The sequence below is a fragment of the Esox lucius genome, chromosome 5 (assembly GCF_011004845.1).
Source record: "Esox lucius isolate fEsoLuc1 chromosome 5, fEsoLuc1.pri, whole genome shotgun sequence".
Classification (NCBI taxonomy): domain Eukaryota; kingdom Metazoa; phylum Chordata; class Actinopteri; order Esociformes; family Esocidae; genus Esox; species Esox lucius.
This window is the reverse complement of record NC_047573.1, coordinates 27575814-27597613: the sequence shown is the minus strand read 5'-3', so window position 1 is coordinate 27597613 and position 21800 is coordinate 27575814. Positions and strand designations below refer to the sequence as shown.

At 42.3% G+C, this 21800-nt stretch overlaps 1 protein-coding gene across 1 annotated transcript; it reads left to right on the top strand.

The window, feature by feature from the left end:
* Positions 1-983: 983 nt before the first annotated feature.
* Positions 984-16909, top strand: LOC105009505 (E3 ubiquitin/ISG15 ligase TRIM25-like). Its single transcript, XM_034292124.1, has 6 exons — positions 984-1574; positions 9808-9903; positions 10090-10323; positions 10454-10613; positions 12003-12062; positions 15172-16909. Exons 1-6 carry the CDS (start codon positions 999-1001, stop codon positions 15696-15698), a joined length of 1653 nt encoding a protein of 550 aa, XP_034148015.1. The 5' UTR covers positions 984-998; the 3' UTR covers positions 15699-16909.
* Positions 16910-21800: the final 4891 nt, after the last annotated feature.

Here is a 21800-nt window from a genome sequence, read left to right as displayed (position 1 = left end):
CTTCCCACTGTACCTTTTCTGTTTACATGTAACTCATTAGTACAAAAATAAATGTACCCTATACATACAAAGGTGCATACCCTTTCTCTGTATACTACAGTATTGGACAGTATTGACTTTTCCCAGTAGGATTTACCTACTATTGAAAGCTCAGTGTGATACACAATAGCAATCAGTTAGACAAAACTGACATTATTGTATAGTACAGTAAGGAGTCAGTGTCAACCAAATGTAGAACAAAACTGACATTATTGTATAGTACAGTAATGAGTCAATGTCAACCAAATGTAAAACACAACTGACATTATTGTATAGTACAGTAAGGAGTCAGTGTCAACCAAATGTAGAACACAACTGACATTTGGATAAAACAAACACATTCCAGAGTGAACTGCCATTTAAAAAATGAGCCATAGCGATTGAGAAAAACTGAAATACGTTGGTTTGTGAGGCTTGCCTTCCTGACAAAGCCTTTTGTCATTTTCTGTGCTCTAATAGGGATTCTCCTCTGTATGTATCCTTGAATACATGTTCAATGTGCTTTGACATCTGTACAGCTGGCCATAATTGTTACACGTATATTGTCTCCTGTGATTAAATAACACCAAACAGACAATCCAGACAGAAGACAAATGGACACAGCACAGTTCCCCCAAGAAGACATCACAGAGAAAGTTGTAGTAAATATGTGAGATCTCTATTTGTTTGACATGCACACTCTTTCTGCATTCACAGTCTGTCACTTCTGCTGTTCTGCTAATTGTTCTGGAATTGAGAGAAATTATGAACCTTGAAGGTAACACAGAATTGAGAATTTTTACTCTGGCAATGATAGATCAATAATGCCCTCTACTGGCCAGACCTGATATCTGACATCTGAGTTCACCACATAACCAGGAAGTCACAGAAAACAAACCACTCCTCTGAAAAAAAGCAGTTCAAGGAAAACGAAAGTAATCTCTTGTTTTTTTTTTTCTCTATTTATATGTGTGTGAAAAATGACAGAGGCTATAAACTCAATCAGTTGTTCAATCTGTTTAGGTCTACTGAAGGATCCAGTAACTATTCCCTGTGGACACAGTTACTGTATGGGCTGTATTAAGGACTGTTTGGATCAGGAAGATGACAAGGGTATCTACAGCTGCCCCCAGTGCAGACAGACCTTCATACCAAGACCTGTTCTAAACAGGAACACCATCCTGGATGAATTGGTAGAGAATCTGAAGAAGACAAGACTCCATGCTGTTCCTCCTGATCATTATTATGCTGGACCTGGAGATGTGGATTGTGATTCCTGCACTGGGAGAAAACTCAAAGCTGTCAAGTCCTGTCTGGTGTGTCTGGCCTCTTACTGTGAGACTCACCTCCAGCCTCACTATGAATCTCCTGCCTTTAAAAAGCACAAGTTGGTCCAAGCCTCCAAACAACTACAGGAGAAGATCTGTTCTCATCATGACAAACTACTGGAGATTTACTGTCGTACTGATCAGCAGTGTATCTGTTATCTTTGTATGTTGGATGAACATAAAGGACATGATACAGTCTCAGCTGCAGCAGAAAGGACTGAGAAACAAGTAAGATGGGAACTCTACAGTATAGGATAAAATGTATAAGGTCTGTGTGGATGTGGGTGTGTTTGATATAAATTATATTTAGTTTGTGCGTGTGTTTGTAATACCTACACCGTGAGCAATCTGTAAACCTTACCTAAGTATTGCTATTATACCTGACCAATTTCATACCACTGATGTAAACCTCACACTTTGACTAGAATCAGAACAATTTAGTAAGACTATTTAAGGAACAAGAGGGTGTGGTGTATTACAGATGTACATGGTTAAAGGCTGTTTTAACATATGATGCCATGCCAATTACGATAGGCAAGGTGGCGTAGTGGTCAGGGAATCTAACTAATGTCTGCAATGTCCCTTGTTCTGACCCCCCAAAAGTCAAGGAGATGCTGTATCTATGTCAGTCAGCTCCTGATCAAGACAGTTGTGGTGATGGTGATGGTGGTGTAATGGTGTGGGGGATGTTTTCTTGGCACACTTTAGGCCCCTTAGTGCCAATTGGGCATCGTTTAAATGCCACGGCCTACCTGAGCATTGTTTCTGACCATGTCCATCCCTTTATGACCACCATGTACCCATCCTCTGATGGCTACTTCCAGCAGGATAATGCACCATGTCACAAAGCTGGAATCATTTCAAATTGGTTTCTTGAACATGACAATGAGTTCACTGTACTGAAATGGCCCCCACAGTCACCAGAACTCAACCCAATAGAGCATCTTTGGGATGTGGTGGAACGGGAGCTTCGTGCCCTGGATGTGCATCCCACAAATCTCCATCAACTGCAAGATGCTATCCTATCAATATGGGCCAACATTTCTAAAGAATGCTTTCAACAACTTGTTGAATCAATGCCACACAGAATTAAGGGAGTTCTGAAGGCGAAAGGGGGTCAAACACAGTATTAGTATGGTGTTCCTAATAATCCTTTAGGTGAGTGTATATACCTACTATACAGTGGGAAGAAAAGGTATTTGATACACTGCCGATTTTGCAGGTTTTCCTAATTACAAAGCATGTAGAAGTCTGTAATGTTTATTATAGGTTCACTTTAACTGTGAGAGGCAGAATAAAAAAAAATACTGAAAATCACATTGTATGATTTTTAAATAATTAATTTGCATTTTATTGCATGACATAAGTATTTGATCACCTACCGACCAGTAAGAATTCTGGCTCTCACAGATCTGTTAGTTTTTCTTTAAGAAGCCCTCCTGTTCTCCACTCATTACCAGTATTAACTGCACCTGTTTGAACTTGTTACCTGTATAAATAACATCTGTCCACACACTCAATCAAACAGACTCCAATCTCTCCACAAAGGCCAAGACCAGAGAGCTGTGTAAGGACATCAGGGATAAAATTGTAGACCTGCACAAAGCTGGGATGGGCTACAGGACAATAGGCAAGCAGCTTGATGAGAAGGCAACAACTGTTGGCGCAATTATTAGAAAATGGAAGAAGTTGAATATGACGGTCAATCTCCCTCGGTCTGGGGCTCCATGCAAGATCTCACCTCGTGGGGCATCAATGATCATGAGGAAGGTGAGGGATCAGCCCAGAACTACACGGCAGGACCTGGTCAATGACCTGAAGAGAGCTGGGACCACAGTCTCAAAGGAAACCATTAGTAACACACTATGCCGTCATGGATTAAAATCCTGCAGCGCACGCCAGGTCCCCCTGCTCAAGCCAACACATATCCAGGCCTGTCTGAAGTTTGCCAATGACCATCTGGATGATCCAGAGGAGGAATGGGTGAAGGTAATGTGGTCTGATGAGACAAAAATAGAGCTTTTTGGTCTAAACTCCACTCGCCGTGTTTGGAGGAAGAAGAAGGATGAGTACATCTCGCAGAACACCATCCCAACCATGAAGCATGGAGATGGAAACATCATTCTTTGGGGATGCTTTTCTGCAAAGGGGAAAGGACGACTGCACCGTATTGAGGAAAGGATGGATGGGGCCATATATCACGAGATCTTGGCCCACAACCTCCTTCCCTCAATAAGAGCATTGTAGATGGGTGGGTCTGGGTCTTCCAGCATGACAACAACCTGAAACACACAGCCAGGGCAACTAAGAAGTGGCTCCGTAAGAAGCATCTCAAGGTCCTGGAGTGGCCTAGCCAGTCTCCAGACCTGAACCCAATAGAAAATCTTTGGAGGGAACTGAAAATCCATATTGCCCAGCGACAGCCCTGAAACCTGAAGGATCTGGAGAAGGTCTGTATGGAGGAGTGGGCCAAAATCCCTGCTGCAATGTGTGCAAACCTGGTCAAGAACTACAGGAAACGTATGATCTCTGTAATTGCAAACAAAGGTTTCTGTACCAAATATTAAGTTCTGATGTATCAAATACTTATGTCATGCAATAAAATGCATATAAATTACTTAAAAATCATACATTGTGATTTTCTGGATTTTTTTTTTAGATTCCGTCACTCACAGTTGAAGATTACCTATGATAAAAATTACAGACTTCTACAGGCTTTGTAAGTAGGAAAACCTGCAAAATCGGCAGTGTATCAAATACTTGTTCTCCCCCACTATATGTACCGACTATATATACCGACCATTGTGATGACAATTTCTAAAGTTCAAACAGTTCTAAGAAAAATGGTAGGTAAGACAGGAGTAGCTGACGGGGTATAACAGTCCTTATCTGGTGGTGTCATTTGTGCTGCCACATCCGTCCAACCATGTGCCTGCCAGTCTGTTACTGAAAATGGGATAGGGTTAAACATAGGGGAACGTGAAGATGTTGGTATGTGTTGACAGATCCAGAAATCAGTCATGTTCTTGTGCTTTGCATAATCAACCATTATCCTAAGTGCTATGTTGTCTGGCTCTAACAGTGCTCTCATTAATCTACCTGGTTCAGAATGACGTGGTGCAGGAGTAGGAACTACAGTAGTACGTGCAACTGTTAAGGGACATATCATAGCGGGTCTACCTTTAGGGAAGTCAGGTGATCTGCAAGGGGTGGTACCCTCATTGGTACTGAAACACCAGTAACCCTGAATTACTCCTAGAGGTTTGGAAATGTTAACAGTACAATAATCATCATCATAACATCTTCACCTATTCACATGGTTAGGAAAATGGTGTGAGGGGAACATAGCGTTCCCTCCTGTATTCAGTTGAGTCCAATACCACTTATTATCCTTGAACACTGGGCTTGTCAGTACACAGCAATCCCCATCCGGGGGGCAGTTCATCATGTCACAAGAGATTAACAAAGTCTGTTGAAAATCTGACCCTGTCTGTATCTGTGGTTCAGGCCTTTTCTCATGGTATACAAATGTCTCTCTCCTTGCTTCATTAGGTGTCATATTTACAATCTGTCCATGATCATTACAGTGCGGTTTGGAAATCCACAGTATCGGTATGACGGTGATAATAGTTAAAATCAGCAGGCACCCGATGGTGCATCTTGTTCCTCCAGACCTCCTGAAGGGGTTCCATAGTCCTTGTCTCTCTGGCTCCATGGTCGCAGGATGAGTTGGAGTTGTTAGTTACTAGCACCACAACCCACGCCGCCCTTAGGTAACTTCAATTGACCTATTCTTTCGCCGTATCTTCTAATGCTGGAGCCTTCTTACAGTGCGTGGCGTGGACCCAGGTACCTCGTACAGCAACTTTGACCGCAGACTGAGTGACCAGTTGAACTTGGTATGGACCCAACCAGCGTGGCTTGCTCCAGTACTTCCTCTTGCAGTCCTTGATGACTACCCAGTCTCCAGGCTTGATGTCGTGCAGTGGGCCTTCAATGGGAGTTGGTAGAGCAGCTTTCACACTCCTGTGGATGTTGTTCAGAACCTTTGACAGATTAGTGCAGTATATTAACATTGTATCATTCACATGTTCTGAGGTGAGGTCTGTGTGAGTAGGGGCGCCTAGGTCTGTGTTCATTGGTCTTCCAGTGATGACCTCATGAGGGGAGAGGCCTGTTTTCACCCTGGGACTTCCTCTCATGTATGTAAGCACAAGGGGGAGTTTATTAACCCAGTTCAACCCTGTCTCTTCACCCAACTTCGAGAGTTTCATTTTAATTGTTCCATTTTCTCTCTCCACTGCCCCCCCACTCTGCAGGTGGTAGGCACAGTAGGTCTTCAGATCAACTCCTAGATACTCAGACATCTTCTTCACAAAATGTGATCCATTGTCACTTGACAGTTTCTTAGGAATACCCCATCTGGGTATGATTTCAGTCAATAGTGCCTTAGCAACTGCTGTCGCGTCGGCCTTCCCAGCCGGGAAAGCCTCAACCCATTTCGAAAACATATCAACAAATAAAACACAGTATTTCTTTCCCTCGCAGGGGTTCAACTCAATAAAATCCATCATCACATGGTCAAAGGGGCCATCAGGGGGAGGATGCCTGGACTGGGGGACTGCTTGTCCCCGCCCTACATTAAACCTCAAACACACTAGGCATTTTGAACAAAAATTCTGAGCATAATTTGTAAAGCCCTGTGTGTACCAGTACTTATTTACCATATTTACCATCCCCACTTTTGAAGCGTGATCTCTTCCATGTGAGAGCACCGCATAGAAGTGGAAAATAAATTTTGGGGTTACCATTAGGACCAATCTAAACCGTATTTACATAGGACGCACCTGCTTTTTTCCCGGCGGTTCTCTCCTTAGGTGAAGCCTGAGATTGCGCTTCAACAAGGTCAGAGAGGGAAACCGTGGGGGTCACATGGGTCATCTGCAGAGCAGAATGAGGAGGGGCCTGAGCAGCAGCTTTGGCAGCTGCATCTGCTCTTCGATTACCAAGGGAAACAATATCTCTGCCTGTAGTATGGGCCTCATATTTACATATGGCCACTTCCTAGGTAACAGGAGAGCTTCTAACAAGATGGCCATGTTGGATCTGTGTACCAGAAGACGTAATAAACCCCCACATTTTCCACAATGTACCGAAATCATGCACAACACCAAAAGCATATCTACTGTCTGTGTAAATGGTAACACTTAGACTCTCAGCCAGGATGCAAGCTCGGGTGAGAGCAAACAGCTTCGCAGCCTGAGCAGAAAGATGGTGTGGCAGTCTGTGACCCTCAACCACATCATGATCAGTGACAATGGCATAACCTACATTATTAACAGTGGAAGTAGGAGATTTACTGGCAGACCCAACAACATAAAAAACAAGGTCACTATTGGGAAGAGGTTCATCAGACAAGTCATCACGAGGGGTACACTGTTGGTTAATAGCAGCAAGGCAGTCATGCGGCTCGCCATCTACCTCCGTGGGGAGGAAAGTGGCTGGATTTAAAACAGGACTCCTTACAACAGTGAGATGGGGTAACGACAGTAAAATGTTATGGTAATGCAGAAACCTAGCCCCAGACAGATGACTAGTCTTGTGTTCCAACAAAATGGAGGCAACAGAGTGAGGAATCCGTAGCTCAAGTGGCTGATAACACACCAAAGGTCTTGATCGCAAAACAGCATCAGCTGCTGCTGCCACAGCCTTCAGACAATAGGGAAGGCCTTGTGCCACAGCATCCAGTTTAGAAGAAAAGTATGCAATTGGCTTCAACTTATCTCCATGTTTCTACATTAAGACAGAGGACATATAACCATACTTTTCTCACACTGCTTGAATAAACGTATTTTTAGTATCGGGGAGCCCTAAAGTAGGAGAGGTAGTTAGGGCCTGTTTCAGAGAAGTAAAGGAAGTATCTCCCTCAGGAGTCCACACTACTCTCTCATGTGAAGCGAGCTTCTGGCCGTAGGCCATGTCCTGCAAGGGCTGTACCAAGCGGGCATATTCAGGAATCCATTGTCTACAGAAACCCTTGTCTACATGTGCTTACGTACATTGTCTACATGCCCAGAAAGGACTGAAGTTGAGTTTTAGTTAGAGGTTTTTGGGATGACTTTTACCCTCTGGTGTTAGGTTATGGCCCAGAAAAATAACCTCCTTCTGGACAAACTGCAAACTGCTAACGAACCAAAATTGCGAATACTTGTGCACAGGAATGCTAAAAAAAGCATTAGCTAAGTCGACCACTGAGAAGAAATTACTATTGCTCGGAACCTGGGTCATAATTGTATATGGATCAGATACAATCGGTGCGCGTGCATATACTGCTTCATTACATCTTTTAAGATCTTTTACAACAACCTTGGCTTTCTTAACTGGGAAAATAGGAGTGCGACAAGGGCTGTTTGGACATGAAACAATTATGCCTTTTTCTAACAATGCTTTAAACACAGGAGCTATCCCTTCAATAGCCTCTGCTTTCAGTGGATATTGAGCCTGGCATGGTCTATGGGGTCCTCTAGGTGTAACTACAAGAGGCTGTGCATTGTTAATTAGCCCAACATCTTATTTATGCTGAGCCCACAAGGAGGGTGGAACTTCCGCTAACCTAGGATCTGTAGCAGCCACCTGGACTCGTCCAAGGCTACACAGTGCTCCTTTACATGTTTCTGCAAATCTGGGAGCAGACCAGCCACCAGTCTTATCTTACACTGCTGTTCCCATGGAGAATCATTAGCCCCATCTGGTTTTCTGCCCATCCTGCTGTGAATTTCAAATTCTTTCTCAAGTCTATTACGATAATCTGTGACTCTTTCCCCCGGCTTCTGTTTACAGTCAGAAATGTTCTCCCAGTTCATCCGTCTCGGGAAAAAGGCACCTATCCGACCACACAGCGCCATGTATTAAGAACCAGCGCCCCAATTATACGGGCCATTCTGCACAGGCCAGTCTCCTTTCACCCTTCCCCATCTGAGCTGTAGTGGTTTCATCATTACCATTTCAACTATATTTGTTTTATGTTGTTCAAGAATCTGAAGAAAAACACGATTGAATTCTTCTCCTTCCATTTCCGGGTCGGGTAGTGAGGCGGCAACGTCTTTCAGGTCTGCAGGCGACCATGGGCGGTAGACGAAAATAGTTGGGGGCGCGTCGTCTTCACCTCCTGCGGCCGGATTTGCAACTTCTACCATCGGGAATCGACCTACAAGCTGCATACACGATGTAGAGCTCCTGGTCCTCCCAGCAATTAGGGACGTCGCACCAAAGTCGGCCTCGAGTGAAGGATACATCTTCTGGACAGGAGGGGGACTATCTCACGACATTTTCGGCAACTTTTCTGCTTGTGGTTCAGGATCTGCTGCAGACCTTCGTAGTGAGGCAGCAGCATATGACGGAGGTCGGCCAGGCGGAGGGCAATCCAGGTCCACATCCACTCTAGTAAGAGGAGCCAGAACACATTGATCAGTAGTCCCTACACTACTCTGCCTAAATCTTTTATCAGTCTCTTTTTTTCCATATACCATAAGCTTTCCAATCTACTTTCCGTGTCCCCTTCTGTATTTTCTTAATTTTCCCCTGCTCGTATTCCTCCAACTTCTCTTTCAACCCATGCAACTGTCTTTGGCTAAAGCTGCCATTCTTTGGAAAACCCAAAAATTCCCAGAGATACAGTTGTTCACATGTCCAAACACCATACTTATATTTCATTACCTCTGCCGGCCCAACGTAACTATGAGGGACGTTCAATGGTTTACTGCCGCACTACCCCATGTTCCCAATTCACCCAGTAAATCTAGTTTACCTCAATCAACGTGCCCAGCATGCATTGATAAGCTCGTCAGATATTGAGATATTAAATAAGGTCCATCCTTTTACTGCAGATTTTAAGTATAAAGTCCAACTTTAACTGCAGATTTTTTAAACCGCGGTCTAACCGCTAACCGTATTGTGTTCTTACCTCCAAATTCAATTTCCACAGGAAACCTGTACTGATCAGGCACAAGTCACAGCTCCAGTCAGGCACTCTTTCTCAACCCCTCAAAGGATATGCCTCTTTCGGGGGATAATAGAGTTCCAGAGACTTCTCTCTGGCTGTGCACGGTAAACCTGTTGTGGAAAAAGACTTGAACCGAGCAGGATTAGGATCCCGGACGAGCCCCTAAAATGTGATGACAATCAACCCTCGTCCTGCTGAAGCTTTATGTTTACCTCAACACCTCATACTTCCTTTCCCACAGCACAACCAACATTCCTTTTCTCATCAAAACAGTGGGGGCTCAGTCGTTTAATCAGTAAGAATACATTGTAAAAGAAATTTCCTTGACACTATATATGCAGACTACATACGAAAATTATAAGAAAGAACAAAGAATCCTGATTATACTAATAAATATGATTTTATTTAAACTCACTACACCATGCTTATTCAATTTGTTTATGATGTGTTCCTCTGCAGAGACAGTTTGGGGAGAAATATTTGGAATCCCAGAAGAGAATTGGGGAGAGAGAGAAGAAGATACAGGAGTTGAGACAGACTGTGGACACTCTGAAGGTGAGTGTTGTGGCTGATATAAATACATGTACAGGACCAATCAGAAGTTTGGACTCACTCAAAGAATGGATTAGTGTATCTAAACTTTTGACTGGCACTGTATGTTTACATTTACATGCTGACTATAATCCTGTTGATAACAGAGTGAATTAACTTGGAGCCCCTTCTCTCTCTGTGTCCTAACAGCACTCTGCACAGGCAGCAGTGGAGGACAGTGAGAGGAACTTTACTGAGCTGATCTGCTACATTGAGAAAAGACGCTCTGAGTTGAAGGAGCTGATCAGAGCTCAGGAGAAGGTTGAAGTGAGTCGGGCTGAAGGACTCTTGGAACAACTGGAGCAGGAGGTTGCTGAGCTGAGGAGGAGAGATGTTGAGTTGAAGCAGCTCTCACACACAGTGGATCACATCCATTTCCTCCAGGTGACATCAGTAACTTACCTTACAATACTCTGTAATGGCTACCTCTTGACTTCTTAACCTGTGAAATGGACTTGAATTTAATTCACTGTCTGTCTATGTCAAAACCTTTTGCTTCTTTCCCTCTCTGTAGAGTTTCCAGTCTCTCTGTGTCTCTCCTGAGTATGAGTTCTTACCCAGTATCACTGTCTATCCACATATCTACTTTGAGCAAGTCAAGAAATCAGTCTCTGAACTGAAAGATCAAATACAGGATGTATGCAAAAAGGAACTGGACAGGATATCTTGGGAAGGTTGGTCAAAATAATTTTCATAACATTAAACGTTGTGTTTTTTACTCATCATAGAACAACCTCTACTATTATACAGAAACCAATATTATTTATAGGAGAACATTTTGAAAGCAAATACAAAATATGAATAGATTTTTGTAATATCTGATTTGTCTGGGTGGGTAACAATTAGACAAAACACAAATGGTCCATATACAGAACATTGTCATCAAAACACACAACAAGAGGAGGAGAAGAAAGGGGAAAGTATAAAGGAGCAGAAGAGTATGAATGACCTCAATATCTTCAGTGAATCAATGTAGTTATCAAGTAGAGAGCTGAGATCTGTCAACAGTCATTGTTGTTCACACTCATCACATGTGACAGGTGTAAAAGAGTCTGGAGACGCCGTGGTGATTATTATGCTGGAGGTGGGTCAGTGATGGTCTGGGGAGGCATATCCCTGAAGGATCACACAGACCTCCACGTGCTAGCCAACAGTAACCTGACTGCTGTTAAGTACCATGATGAAATCCTCAGACCCAAAGTAAGCCCTGACGCTGGTGCAGTGGGCCCTGGATTCCTCCTGGTGCAGTACAATGCCCAGACTCATGTAGCCAGAATGTTTAGGCAGTTCTTGGATGATGAAGGCATTGATGCCATTGACTGGCCCTCATAATCCCCAGACCTCAATCCAATTGAGAACCTCTGGGACATTATGTATTGAGAACTTCTGGGACGTTATGCATTGAGAACCTCTGGGACGTTATGTATTGAATACTTCTGGGACATTATGTATTGAGAACCTCTGGGACGTTATGTATTGCGAAACTCTGGGACGTTATGTATTGGTGCATCCAACATCGCCAAGCAGCACCAGACTGTCCAGAAGCTCACTGATGCTCTGATCCAGGTCTGGGAGCAGATCCTCCAGGACACCATCCATCGTCTCATCAGGAGCATGCCCAGACGTTGTTGGGAGTTCATACAGGCATGTGGGGGCCAGACACATTACTGAGTCACATTATGAGTTGCTGTAATGAAATACACACAAGTTGGAACAACCTGTGATTGCAATTGTTCACTTTGATATCCGGTGTGTTTGAATCCAGCCCTCAATCGTTTGGTGATTTGGGTTTCCGTTGACCTTTGTGACATCATTTGGTTCTAAACCAAATACACAATGTACAGGAAAGTTCATCTTAAAGTCCATATTCATATTGGAAATAGTTTAAAACTAGTTGTTAATAGTATCTTATAGTCTGTTTTCATATGGGCAATGGGATAAAACAAGTTGAAAATACATGGTATCTTCTAATAGTCAATCTCCCCTCTAGTTACCTCTATGTAGATTACTAGTGGACATGATTAATGTGGACCTGTGATATATGAGTCTGTCTGTCTCCATAGTTACTACAGTTCAGATTGGACCACCTGCTGAGCCCAAGATCAGAGAGGATTTCTTAACATGTGAGGAAATACAACCACACACTCATAGACACAATCAGACATCGTTGTTTGCACTTTATGTAAACGTACACACACACACCCATAGACATGCACACATACACTCATAACCATACACAGGTGTAAATTCTGTTTCTTTGCATGCAAGCACAATCTTACAAACACACACGCACACAAAGACAGAGAGAGGCAGACATACTGTTTCTTTACATGTAATCACAATCTTACAAACACACACACACGCAGACACACAAAAACACACACAGAGAGAGAAGGAGAGATAGAAACTCTTCTTTAAAAAAGATGCAACAGACACTCAAATAACCAAAAAAATAAACAAAAAATAAATCTCAAAAATGTAACACCAATTCAACCTCCTCAGAAACAGAGCACAACACACCCTGAACACCCCATACACTTATGAACTGCCCAAGATGTTGTACCAGACTAGTCAAACTCAACCCTCAATCTCACTGCCAGCATCCCCTCAAACATACCCACCACATCCACAGATCCCTGTCCTTGAATAAAATGTTTCCTAGTCTTCCAAACAGCTCATTTATCAGCCCCTGACAAAACAATTCAGCAAGACCACCACACCACTCCTTAACAGTTGGATCCAGGTGAACCAGATGATTCTGGATCAGAACAAAAAGGGCACCCCTCCTTAACACTTGGATCCAGGATAACCAGATGATTCAGGATCAGAACAAAAAGGACACCCCTCCTTAACACTTGGATCCAGATGAACCAGATGATTCAGGATCAGAACAAAAAGGACTTCCCTCGTTAACACTTGGATCCAGGTGAACCAGATGATTCAGGATCAGAACAAAAAGGACACCCCTCCTTAACACTTGGATCCAGGTGAACCAGATGATTCAGGATCAGAACAAAAAGGACACCCCTCCTTAATTTGTGTCTCTTATCATGTAAATTCATGACTAATCCAGGGTCTGTCTGAGTGGTCAGTTACAGCTCAATCAATTTGATGTCCTGTTCAAGGGCTCTAATAGTCTCTCTAACCTCAACATTAGACAGAGCAGTAGACTGTTGACAAAACACACATTTGGGTCTTCCCAACGTCCCACTGTTGTCTCAACGACTCAAAATTCCTTTTCAAAGCCCTCCATCGTCCCCAAAACAAAACCTTTAACAAAACATGATTTTTTGTAACAACTTAATATTAAAATACCAATGTGACATTAACCGTCGTGGACAGAACAATTTAAAATCAACAGTAATAATAATAATATGATCTGAAAACCCCACAGGAAAAATGTCACACCACACCACTCTACCAGAGTAGCGTTCTGAAACATATTACCTGTCTAACCTTGCTGCACTCATTTGACCATCAGTAATTTTTAACCATGTGTACTGACTAACATTGGCATTTCTCACTCTCCATACATCAGAAAGATCAAACTCAGTCAACACACCAGACAGACAGGACACAGAATTCAGATGAGGTTCCAAACCCATGTGATCAACAGTAAAATCCACTGTACATTTCCAGTCCCCCAAAACCAAACATTCCTGTTGATCACATTGTCATAAAGAAACCTTTATCTTATCAAATACAGCAATGCACTGTGTTCCTTCATTTGGAGCATAAACATTCAAAAATAAAACAGAACTCCCATAACATCCGCCTTGACCAATAAGACCCGGCCCTTGACAATTTCAGTTATAGATATTACAGTCACCCCCAAACCAGAGGAAAACAAAATAGCCACTCCAGGATGAAAATGTGTACCATGACTAAGCACATGCTGCCCCCCCACAACATGCCCCAGTCAACCTCATTAGCTTCATCACTATGTGTCTCCTGTAGGAAAACGACATTACGTTGTTTCTATGTAATTACTTCCAATACCCAAGCCCTCTTATTCCAATTCCTCCCACCATTAATATTAAGAGAACCAACCTTTAACACCTCCATAAAGAAAATAGGGAAAACAGAAGAACACACAGAGAAAACAGAAAATTGGTAAAAGACACCCATGTATGATATCCATTATTGTTTAGATTTTCTGAACAGCCCCGTCATGCATTGAAATCAGAAATCCACCAAGAGAAAAGGATAAATAAATTGAAAAGGGCCATCAATACTCCACACTCACTCACACCACTCCCAGCCTGCACAGAGAGAGAAAGGACACACACACACACACACAGAGAGGGAGAGACAGAGACACACACACACACACACAGACAGAGACAGACACATACACACACACACACAGAGGGAGAGACAGACAGACATACACACACACACAGAGTAAGAGACAGAGACAATCAATCATATTTATTTATTTCAATCAAATTTATTTATGAAGCCCTTTTTACAACAGCAGTTGTCACAAAGTCCTTTATAAAAACACCTGGCCTTAAACCCCAAGGAGCTAACAACAGTAGTGTTGAATTTCAGTGGCTAGGAAAAACTCCCTAAGAAGGCTGAATTTTAAGAAGAAACCTAGAGAGGACCCAAGACAGACACACACACACACAAGTTTGTACAGCTACCCTCATGGGGACCAGAAAATAGACATTGCATGCTCCCTCAACTTTACGCTGAACCTAACCCTTAACCTAACCCTAATCTAACCCTAAACCTAACCCTAACCTTGACCTCAATAAAGAAACATTTATGCCTAAACTTTACCTAGATGTAATACCTAACCTTAACCCTAAACTTAACCAACAGCACATGGACCTTAAAGACAAGCCAATTCTAAATATAAAATCAATTGTAAGTTTGACCCTAATCCTAAACCCTCAGCCGGAAATTGACTTTTGCCTCACGGGGACTGGCAGAAGGTCCCAATGAGGCCAATTTTTTCTGGTTTTACTATACTCATTGGGACATTTGGTCCCCATGAGTTCAGTAAGACCTAACCCAAACACACACACACAGAGTGAGAGACAGAGATACACACACACACAGAGGGAGAGACAGAGACACACACACAAACACACAGAGGGAAAGACAGAGACAGACAGACACACACACACACAGAGCGAGAGACAGAGACAGACACAGACACACACACACACACACAGCTTAAGGGAGTGAGACTGTCACTGATGTTGTTTTTCATCCCTTTAGATTCCTATCAGCTGACATTGGATTCCAATTCAACAAATAAGTACCTATGTCTGTCTGAGGGGAACAGAAAGGTGACATGGAGTAATAAGGTTCAGTCCTATCCTAACCATCCTGACAGATTTACCATCTTTACCCAGGTGTTGTGTAAAGAGGGTCTGTCTGGAGTCTGTTACTGGGAGGTAGAGTGGAGTGGGGAGTGTGTTAACGTAGCCATCTCATATAAAGAGATCAACAGGAAAGGAGGTGGTCATGAGTGTTGGTTTGGTGGTAATGATCAGTCCTGGGTGTTATTCTGCTCCACATCCAGATGTTGTTTCATCCACAATAATACCAGGACTGATATCCATGTCCCCTGCTCCTCCAGAGTAGGAGTGTATCTGGACCACAGGGCAGGAACTCTGTCCTTCTACAGTGTCTCTGACACAATGACCCTCCTCCACAGAGTCCAGACCACATTCACTCAGCCACTCTATCCTGGGTTCAATGTTTATAATGGATCTGTGAAGATACTAACACCTATTCAGTGATACATCTATCAGTCTGTTTGTATCAATGTATGAATGATTAACTGTGGCTTAAGTTTGATTTAAGATTACAGATATCATATAGAACAGCATGATACAGTTACACATTTGCATCTACACAGGTTTCAATCAAATCAAGTGCAATAGAGTTAGCCAGAGATCTGAGTTCCTGAATGAACAAATAATGAGACATGCCCCCCAATGGTTTGGTAATAATTATCAGTCCTGGATGTTATCCTGCTCTACATCCAGATGTTGTTTCATCCACAATAATACCAGGACTGATATCCCTGTCCCCTGCTCCTCCAGAGTAGGAGTGTATCTGGACCACAGGGCAGGAACTCTGTCCTTCTACAGTGTCTCTGACACAATGACCCTCCTCCACAGAGTCCAGACCGCATTCATCCACTCAGCCACTCTATCCTGGGTTCTGGGTTTATAAAGGAAAGTCTGTAAAGATACTGACACCTATTCAGTGATACAGTCTGCTTGTATCAATGTATTATATAGAACAGCATGATATTGTTAGACATTTATGTGGAACAGAGTGAGCCAGAGGTCTTGGTTCCTGAATGACCATAAACATATGATGAGAGATGCACCTCAATGGTGAAGGGAGTTGATTGACAGCTGAAATGAACCAATCATCACAGAGTTTAGTTTAATCAGTGTCTAGAATCCTGCTGAACTATTTTAACTTTTCGTCTTGATTTGCAGGATTTGTTTTGAGTTGGTTGTTTATCTGTCAACAGAAATATATTTATAAATATATACCATGTGTATTGAAAGCATTATTAAATGTTGTACAAAACAGATTTTATTTTGATTATAAAATGTTTTGAAAATAATGTAATTACTGACTTTGTAGAATGTTTCTGTGTGAGGTGATTTCAGGTAAACAGAGTAACCTATTATCTGTTGTCATCTAGTGTGATTGATGGGGCAGATAGGTGTTTATTCACAAATGTAATTAACATTTACTTTTGGTTAATGTTCAGCAAACATCTGTTCAGTATTTTATTTGTGATCATAGATTTGGGAATCTTTCAGTAAAAGTCATTTTTAGACAAAGTATGTTATGCTTTGTAGTAAATTCTACCTGTAATAGTCTATAATTACTATCCAATCTAATTATGTTACATTTGGGAGACATTTTCGAGGGACTTGTTTTTCAATTTCAATGAAACTTAATAAAGGATTTGCTGTAACTTTGATCACTATAAAGAGTTTCATTGTACAGGATCTTTAAATAGTCTCTATTGTCCTGTCAGTTGCTGTTGTTGACTAAAACATTTACCACAGTTGTTACACTCATAAAACTTCACTCCTATGTTAGTTTCTGGCTAAGTTCAGTTGATATCATGAAGTTCACTCCATGAGTTGGCCTCTGTTGTCATTTAAAACTGCTTGTCATTCTAAATATTTTTTCATACAATATGTGTGATTTATCTTCACAGGTAGAATGTTGTTTAAGATAAAACTGGGTTCTAAAGCATTTTCAGAAACTATGATATAGTTCCCCTGTGTTCACCCTTATATGTACAGTGAATATAAAAATTCTACACACCCCTGTTAAAATGCCAGGTTTTTGTGATGTTACAGAATGAGACAAAGAGAAATCATGTAAGAGTTTTATACACTTTTAAAAGGGGTGTGGTAAAAGGCTGCCCAGCTGTCCTATGTCAATAAAACGAATTCCCTTTGTTCTATTACTTCCTAGGCCTCACACAAGGGGCAGGCTGTTCTCCCCCACATGGGTAACCTTTTGAACTCTAAAGAGGTCCTACATCATTTGGACAAACAATAGATAGACTCTGATGAGTTATACAGATGCAAAGATTAATGAGTAACCTTATAATCTGCAAATACCAGTCAATGATGCCCCCTAGGCAAATACCAGCTCCCCCTCTCCTACATTCCTAAGGAACAAAGGACAGATTCCCTTGGTTTAAGCAGAGGAACATGGTCAGAGTACCTAGTGATGCTCTAATATTTATACAGACATGTGTATCACAATAGTTTGTCACCATAAAGCTCTATTTTTGTCTCATCACTACAAATTAGTGTGCCACAAGCTGTGAGGCGTGTCAAGGCGTTGTTGGGCATTTTGTAACCAGGCTTTTTTGTGGAATTGGCACAGTAAAGGCTTCTTTCTGGCAACTCGACCATGCAGCTCATTTTAGTTCAAGTATCATTGTATTTTGCTCCTTGAAACAACCACACCGTCTTTTTCCAGTGCAGCCTGTTTTTCTCCTGTGGTTACCTGTGGGGTTTTCTTCGTATCCCAAACAATTCTTCTGGGCAGTTTTTGCTGAAATCTTTCTTGGTCTGCCTGACCTTGGCTTGGTGTCAAGAGATCCCTGAATTTTCCACTTCTTAATGAGTGATTAAACAGTACTGACTGGCATTTGCAAGGCTTTGGATATCTTTTTATATCCATTTCCAACTTTATAAAGTTCCATTACCTTGTTACCCAGGTCTTTTGGCAGTTCTTTTCTGCTCCCCATGACTCAGTATCTAGCCTGCTCAGTGCATCCATGTGAGATCTAACAAACTCATTAACTATTTATACACAGACATTAATTGCAATTGAAAAATCCATAGGTATGGGAAATTCACCTTTATTTGCCATTTTCACCTGTGTGTGTCACCATGTGTGTCTGTAACAAGGCCAAACATTCAAAAGTTTGTAAACTTTTGATCAGGGCCATTTGGGTGATTTCTGTTATCATTATGATTTAAAAAGTAGGCCCCACTTTATTCTAGCTGTTTGCCACACTGTGTTCAAGCTGTTGGTCACACTCTGTTCTAGCTGTTGGGCACACTGTGTTCTAGCTGTAGACCACACTATGTTCTAGCTGTTGGCCAAAATCGCTAGTTACTTCCAGTGGTTGCCGGTATAAGTGGTTCTCAATGACCTCCACAGTGTTAAAACAACAAGATCCTTGAGGAACCTTTGGAGGTTCTTCAATTTGTGCCTGTGGAGGTTCTTATGGTGGTTTGAGGAACCTTCAAGAAAAGGTAGAAGAACCCCTTCATAAGGTTACTTGAGGACCCTTTTTTAGCTCTGTGAGGAACCTTTATAGAAGTTGTATAGTTCTAGCAGTAGTAGTAGTAGTAGTAGTAGTAGTAGTAACAACAATAATAATACCAGTAATGGTGAAACTGTAGATGTTTTAAGGTACATTAAGTGGCATCACTGTTACACTTGACAACCCTGTCTAAGCCATCAATTTGGTTTTTAGAGTCTGATTAGCTCTCTCAACCAAGCCACCACTGGCTGGATGATTGCTACAATGTGTGCGCAGATCTATTTTCAGACAAGTGGAGATGCATTCAATGACATCACTTTCAAAATGGGAGCCATTCATACTTTTTTCACACTTTGGACTTGGTTGGCTGGCGCAAAACATGTGCTGAGCCTTGGAATTATTTATCATATATGTCACAAGAACCAATGTATAGTCACTTTCAGGTCTTCAAATGCACCTTTGAAACTCTGATAATGTCTGTAAATTCCCCAACGTCCCATCTAACCGTAGCTAGCGCACATCATGACATTGGACAAATCTGTTACTACAATCTAAAAATCGAACCGGCATTAGCCCTATTTCTGGTGGTTAAAAACTTAATATAGCTATACGGCAACACAGCAGAGTACTTCGATGAACTGCAGGAGATGTGAAAGTTTCACATTTTGCCCAAGCATGTTCAGCTGTAGCCAGTTAGAACTAGCTAGCACTAACACTCGTACTACTAGTTAGCATAATGACTGTATGCTGGCTAATGTGAGAGCTGTGGAATTTGTTTGATATTTGTGTTTTATGTTGGGCCCGCAGTATGTGAAGAAATAGATACCAGTGATAGATCTGGTTTTGCATTGTTACAGCGTTGAACTTTGTCCAGCAGGGGGCAGGTAGCGTGGTGATGGGCTCGCTCTGGAATGTTCTTCAGTTGCTAGTAGTATTTCTATATAGCGAGTGGCGAACATTCCACAGCAGCTCATTTTGATTTGTGTTATTCTTTCAGGTGAGAAATGGAGTAGATACGTTCAGATACAACCAGTTCCATCAAAACTATTTGTAATGACATGACTGAGCGGGGTCATTCGGTGAATTTTGTTAACTTTAGTTCAAATGATGTTAGCTAGCTAAACTGTTACAGACGTTAGCCTGCTCACGAATCAATATTGCGTTAGGTCAGTAATGTAATTGGCATGTCATCTAACTAAATAGAGTAAGATTTAGGCTCAGGGAACATGTTAGAGTTCAGGATGAATATGTTAATGGCGATGTGATACAAATGTATAAGAGATGTTTGTGGATGGTAGTTGTGGAAAATTCATGTGCTTGGGTAAACGGGCTAGCAATGCCCGGGATATCACGTCATTACTACAGGTGCTCTAACATGTATGTTCATTCATTCATTCATCTTCTTCCGCTTCATCCGGGGCCGGGTCACGGGGGCAGCAGTCTAAGCAGAGATGCCCAGACTTCCCTCTCCCCAGACACTTCCTCCAGCTCTTCCGGGGGGACACCGAGGCGTTCCCAGGCCAGCCGGGAGACATAGTCCCTCCAGCATGTCCTAGGTCTTCCCCGGGGTCTCGTCCCGGTGGGACGGGACAGGAACACCTTCCCAGGAAGGCGTTCCGGAGGCATCCGAAACAGATGCCCAAGCCACCTCAGCTGACCCCTCTCGATGTGGAGGAGCAGCGGCTCTACTCCGAGCTCCTCCCGGGTGACCGAGCTTCTTACCCTATCTCTAAGGGATCGCCCAGCCACCCTGCGGAGAAAGCTCATTTCGGCCGGCTGTATCCGGGATCTTGTCCTTTCGGTCATGACCCAAAGCTCATGACCATAGGTGAGAGTAGGAACGTAGATTGACCGGTAAATCGACCGCATTACTGCAGAAGCTGCACCGATCTGTCTGTCAATCTCCCGTTCCATCCTTCCCTCACTCGTGAACAAGACCCCTAGATACTTAAACTCCTCCACTTGAGGCAAGCACTCTTCACCAACCTGAAGTGGGCAAGCCACCCTTTTCCGACTGACATGTATGGATTTCCTAAATAGTCTGTTTATTTCGTAATCTGTGTTAAATACAGTATAAGTAGTATTTGTCAGTAATATTGTTAAGGTACTAAAGATTACTTCAGTTGCTTGTAGTATTTCTATATAGCGAGTGGCGAACATTCGACAGCATCTCATTTTGATTTTTTTATTCTTTCAAAATAAAAGCCCCATCATAAAATATTTGTCCCAGGGGTCAGAGTTAATTCTTGGGTGCAACATATTTTTGGCGAGCTAGCCAGGAGAGTGGTGTCTTCAGACTTCAGCAGTGCGGGAAGGACAATTCTTCAGAGACCAACCTAGAATACTGGAGGAAAGATAGAAGTTTCATCATGGATTCTAGAAGCAATGCTTGACAGAGTCAACACAGCCGACATCAGGTAGTTGAGGTCTGCAAGTATCTGCAGTGCATTAGGGAAGATGAGCAAGTAGACGGACACTTCTCAAATTAGTGGAGAGAGAATTGGATGGTATTGAACAACACAAAGATAGTGAGGAAGCAAGCCAGATTATCCAACAACTTTTATCATTCATTGAGACAGTGGGAAATGGAAATAGTGCAGGAGCAGAACAGGAACTCCTCATGCTAAGGAAAGAGAGAGAGAGAGTTACCTGGAGCTGCAGCAGGCTCAAGAATGTTCCCGTAAATTACTGGAGGATGAAATAAGAGTTCTTAATGAAAAACTGAATGTCACAGATATCAGAGTCGAAAATACCATCCAAGCTACCCCGATAACAAAAGTGCCCGAAGTTACTATACGTCAGGAGTTCCGCATCAGTGGTGTAGATGTAGTGATTGTATGAGTTAGTGAACTGTTGTAAGCTGTTGTAACCAATGTAGATGTATTGATTATATAAGTTAGTGAACTGTTATAAGCTGTTGTAACCAATGAAACAAAATATTAAATGTCTGTAATATGAACTGAAACTGAAGGAGCAAGTAGGAGAATAGGAAACCCTGTTTAAGCAGTTGCCGGGGAGAGAAAGATTTAGTATGTCTGTTTTGTGAGAAACAGGACACAGGTTAGAGACACAC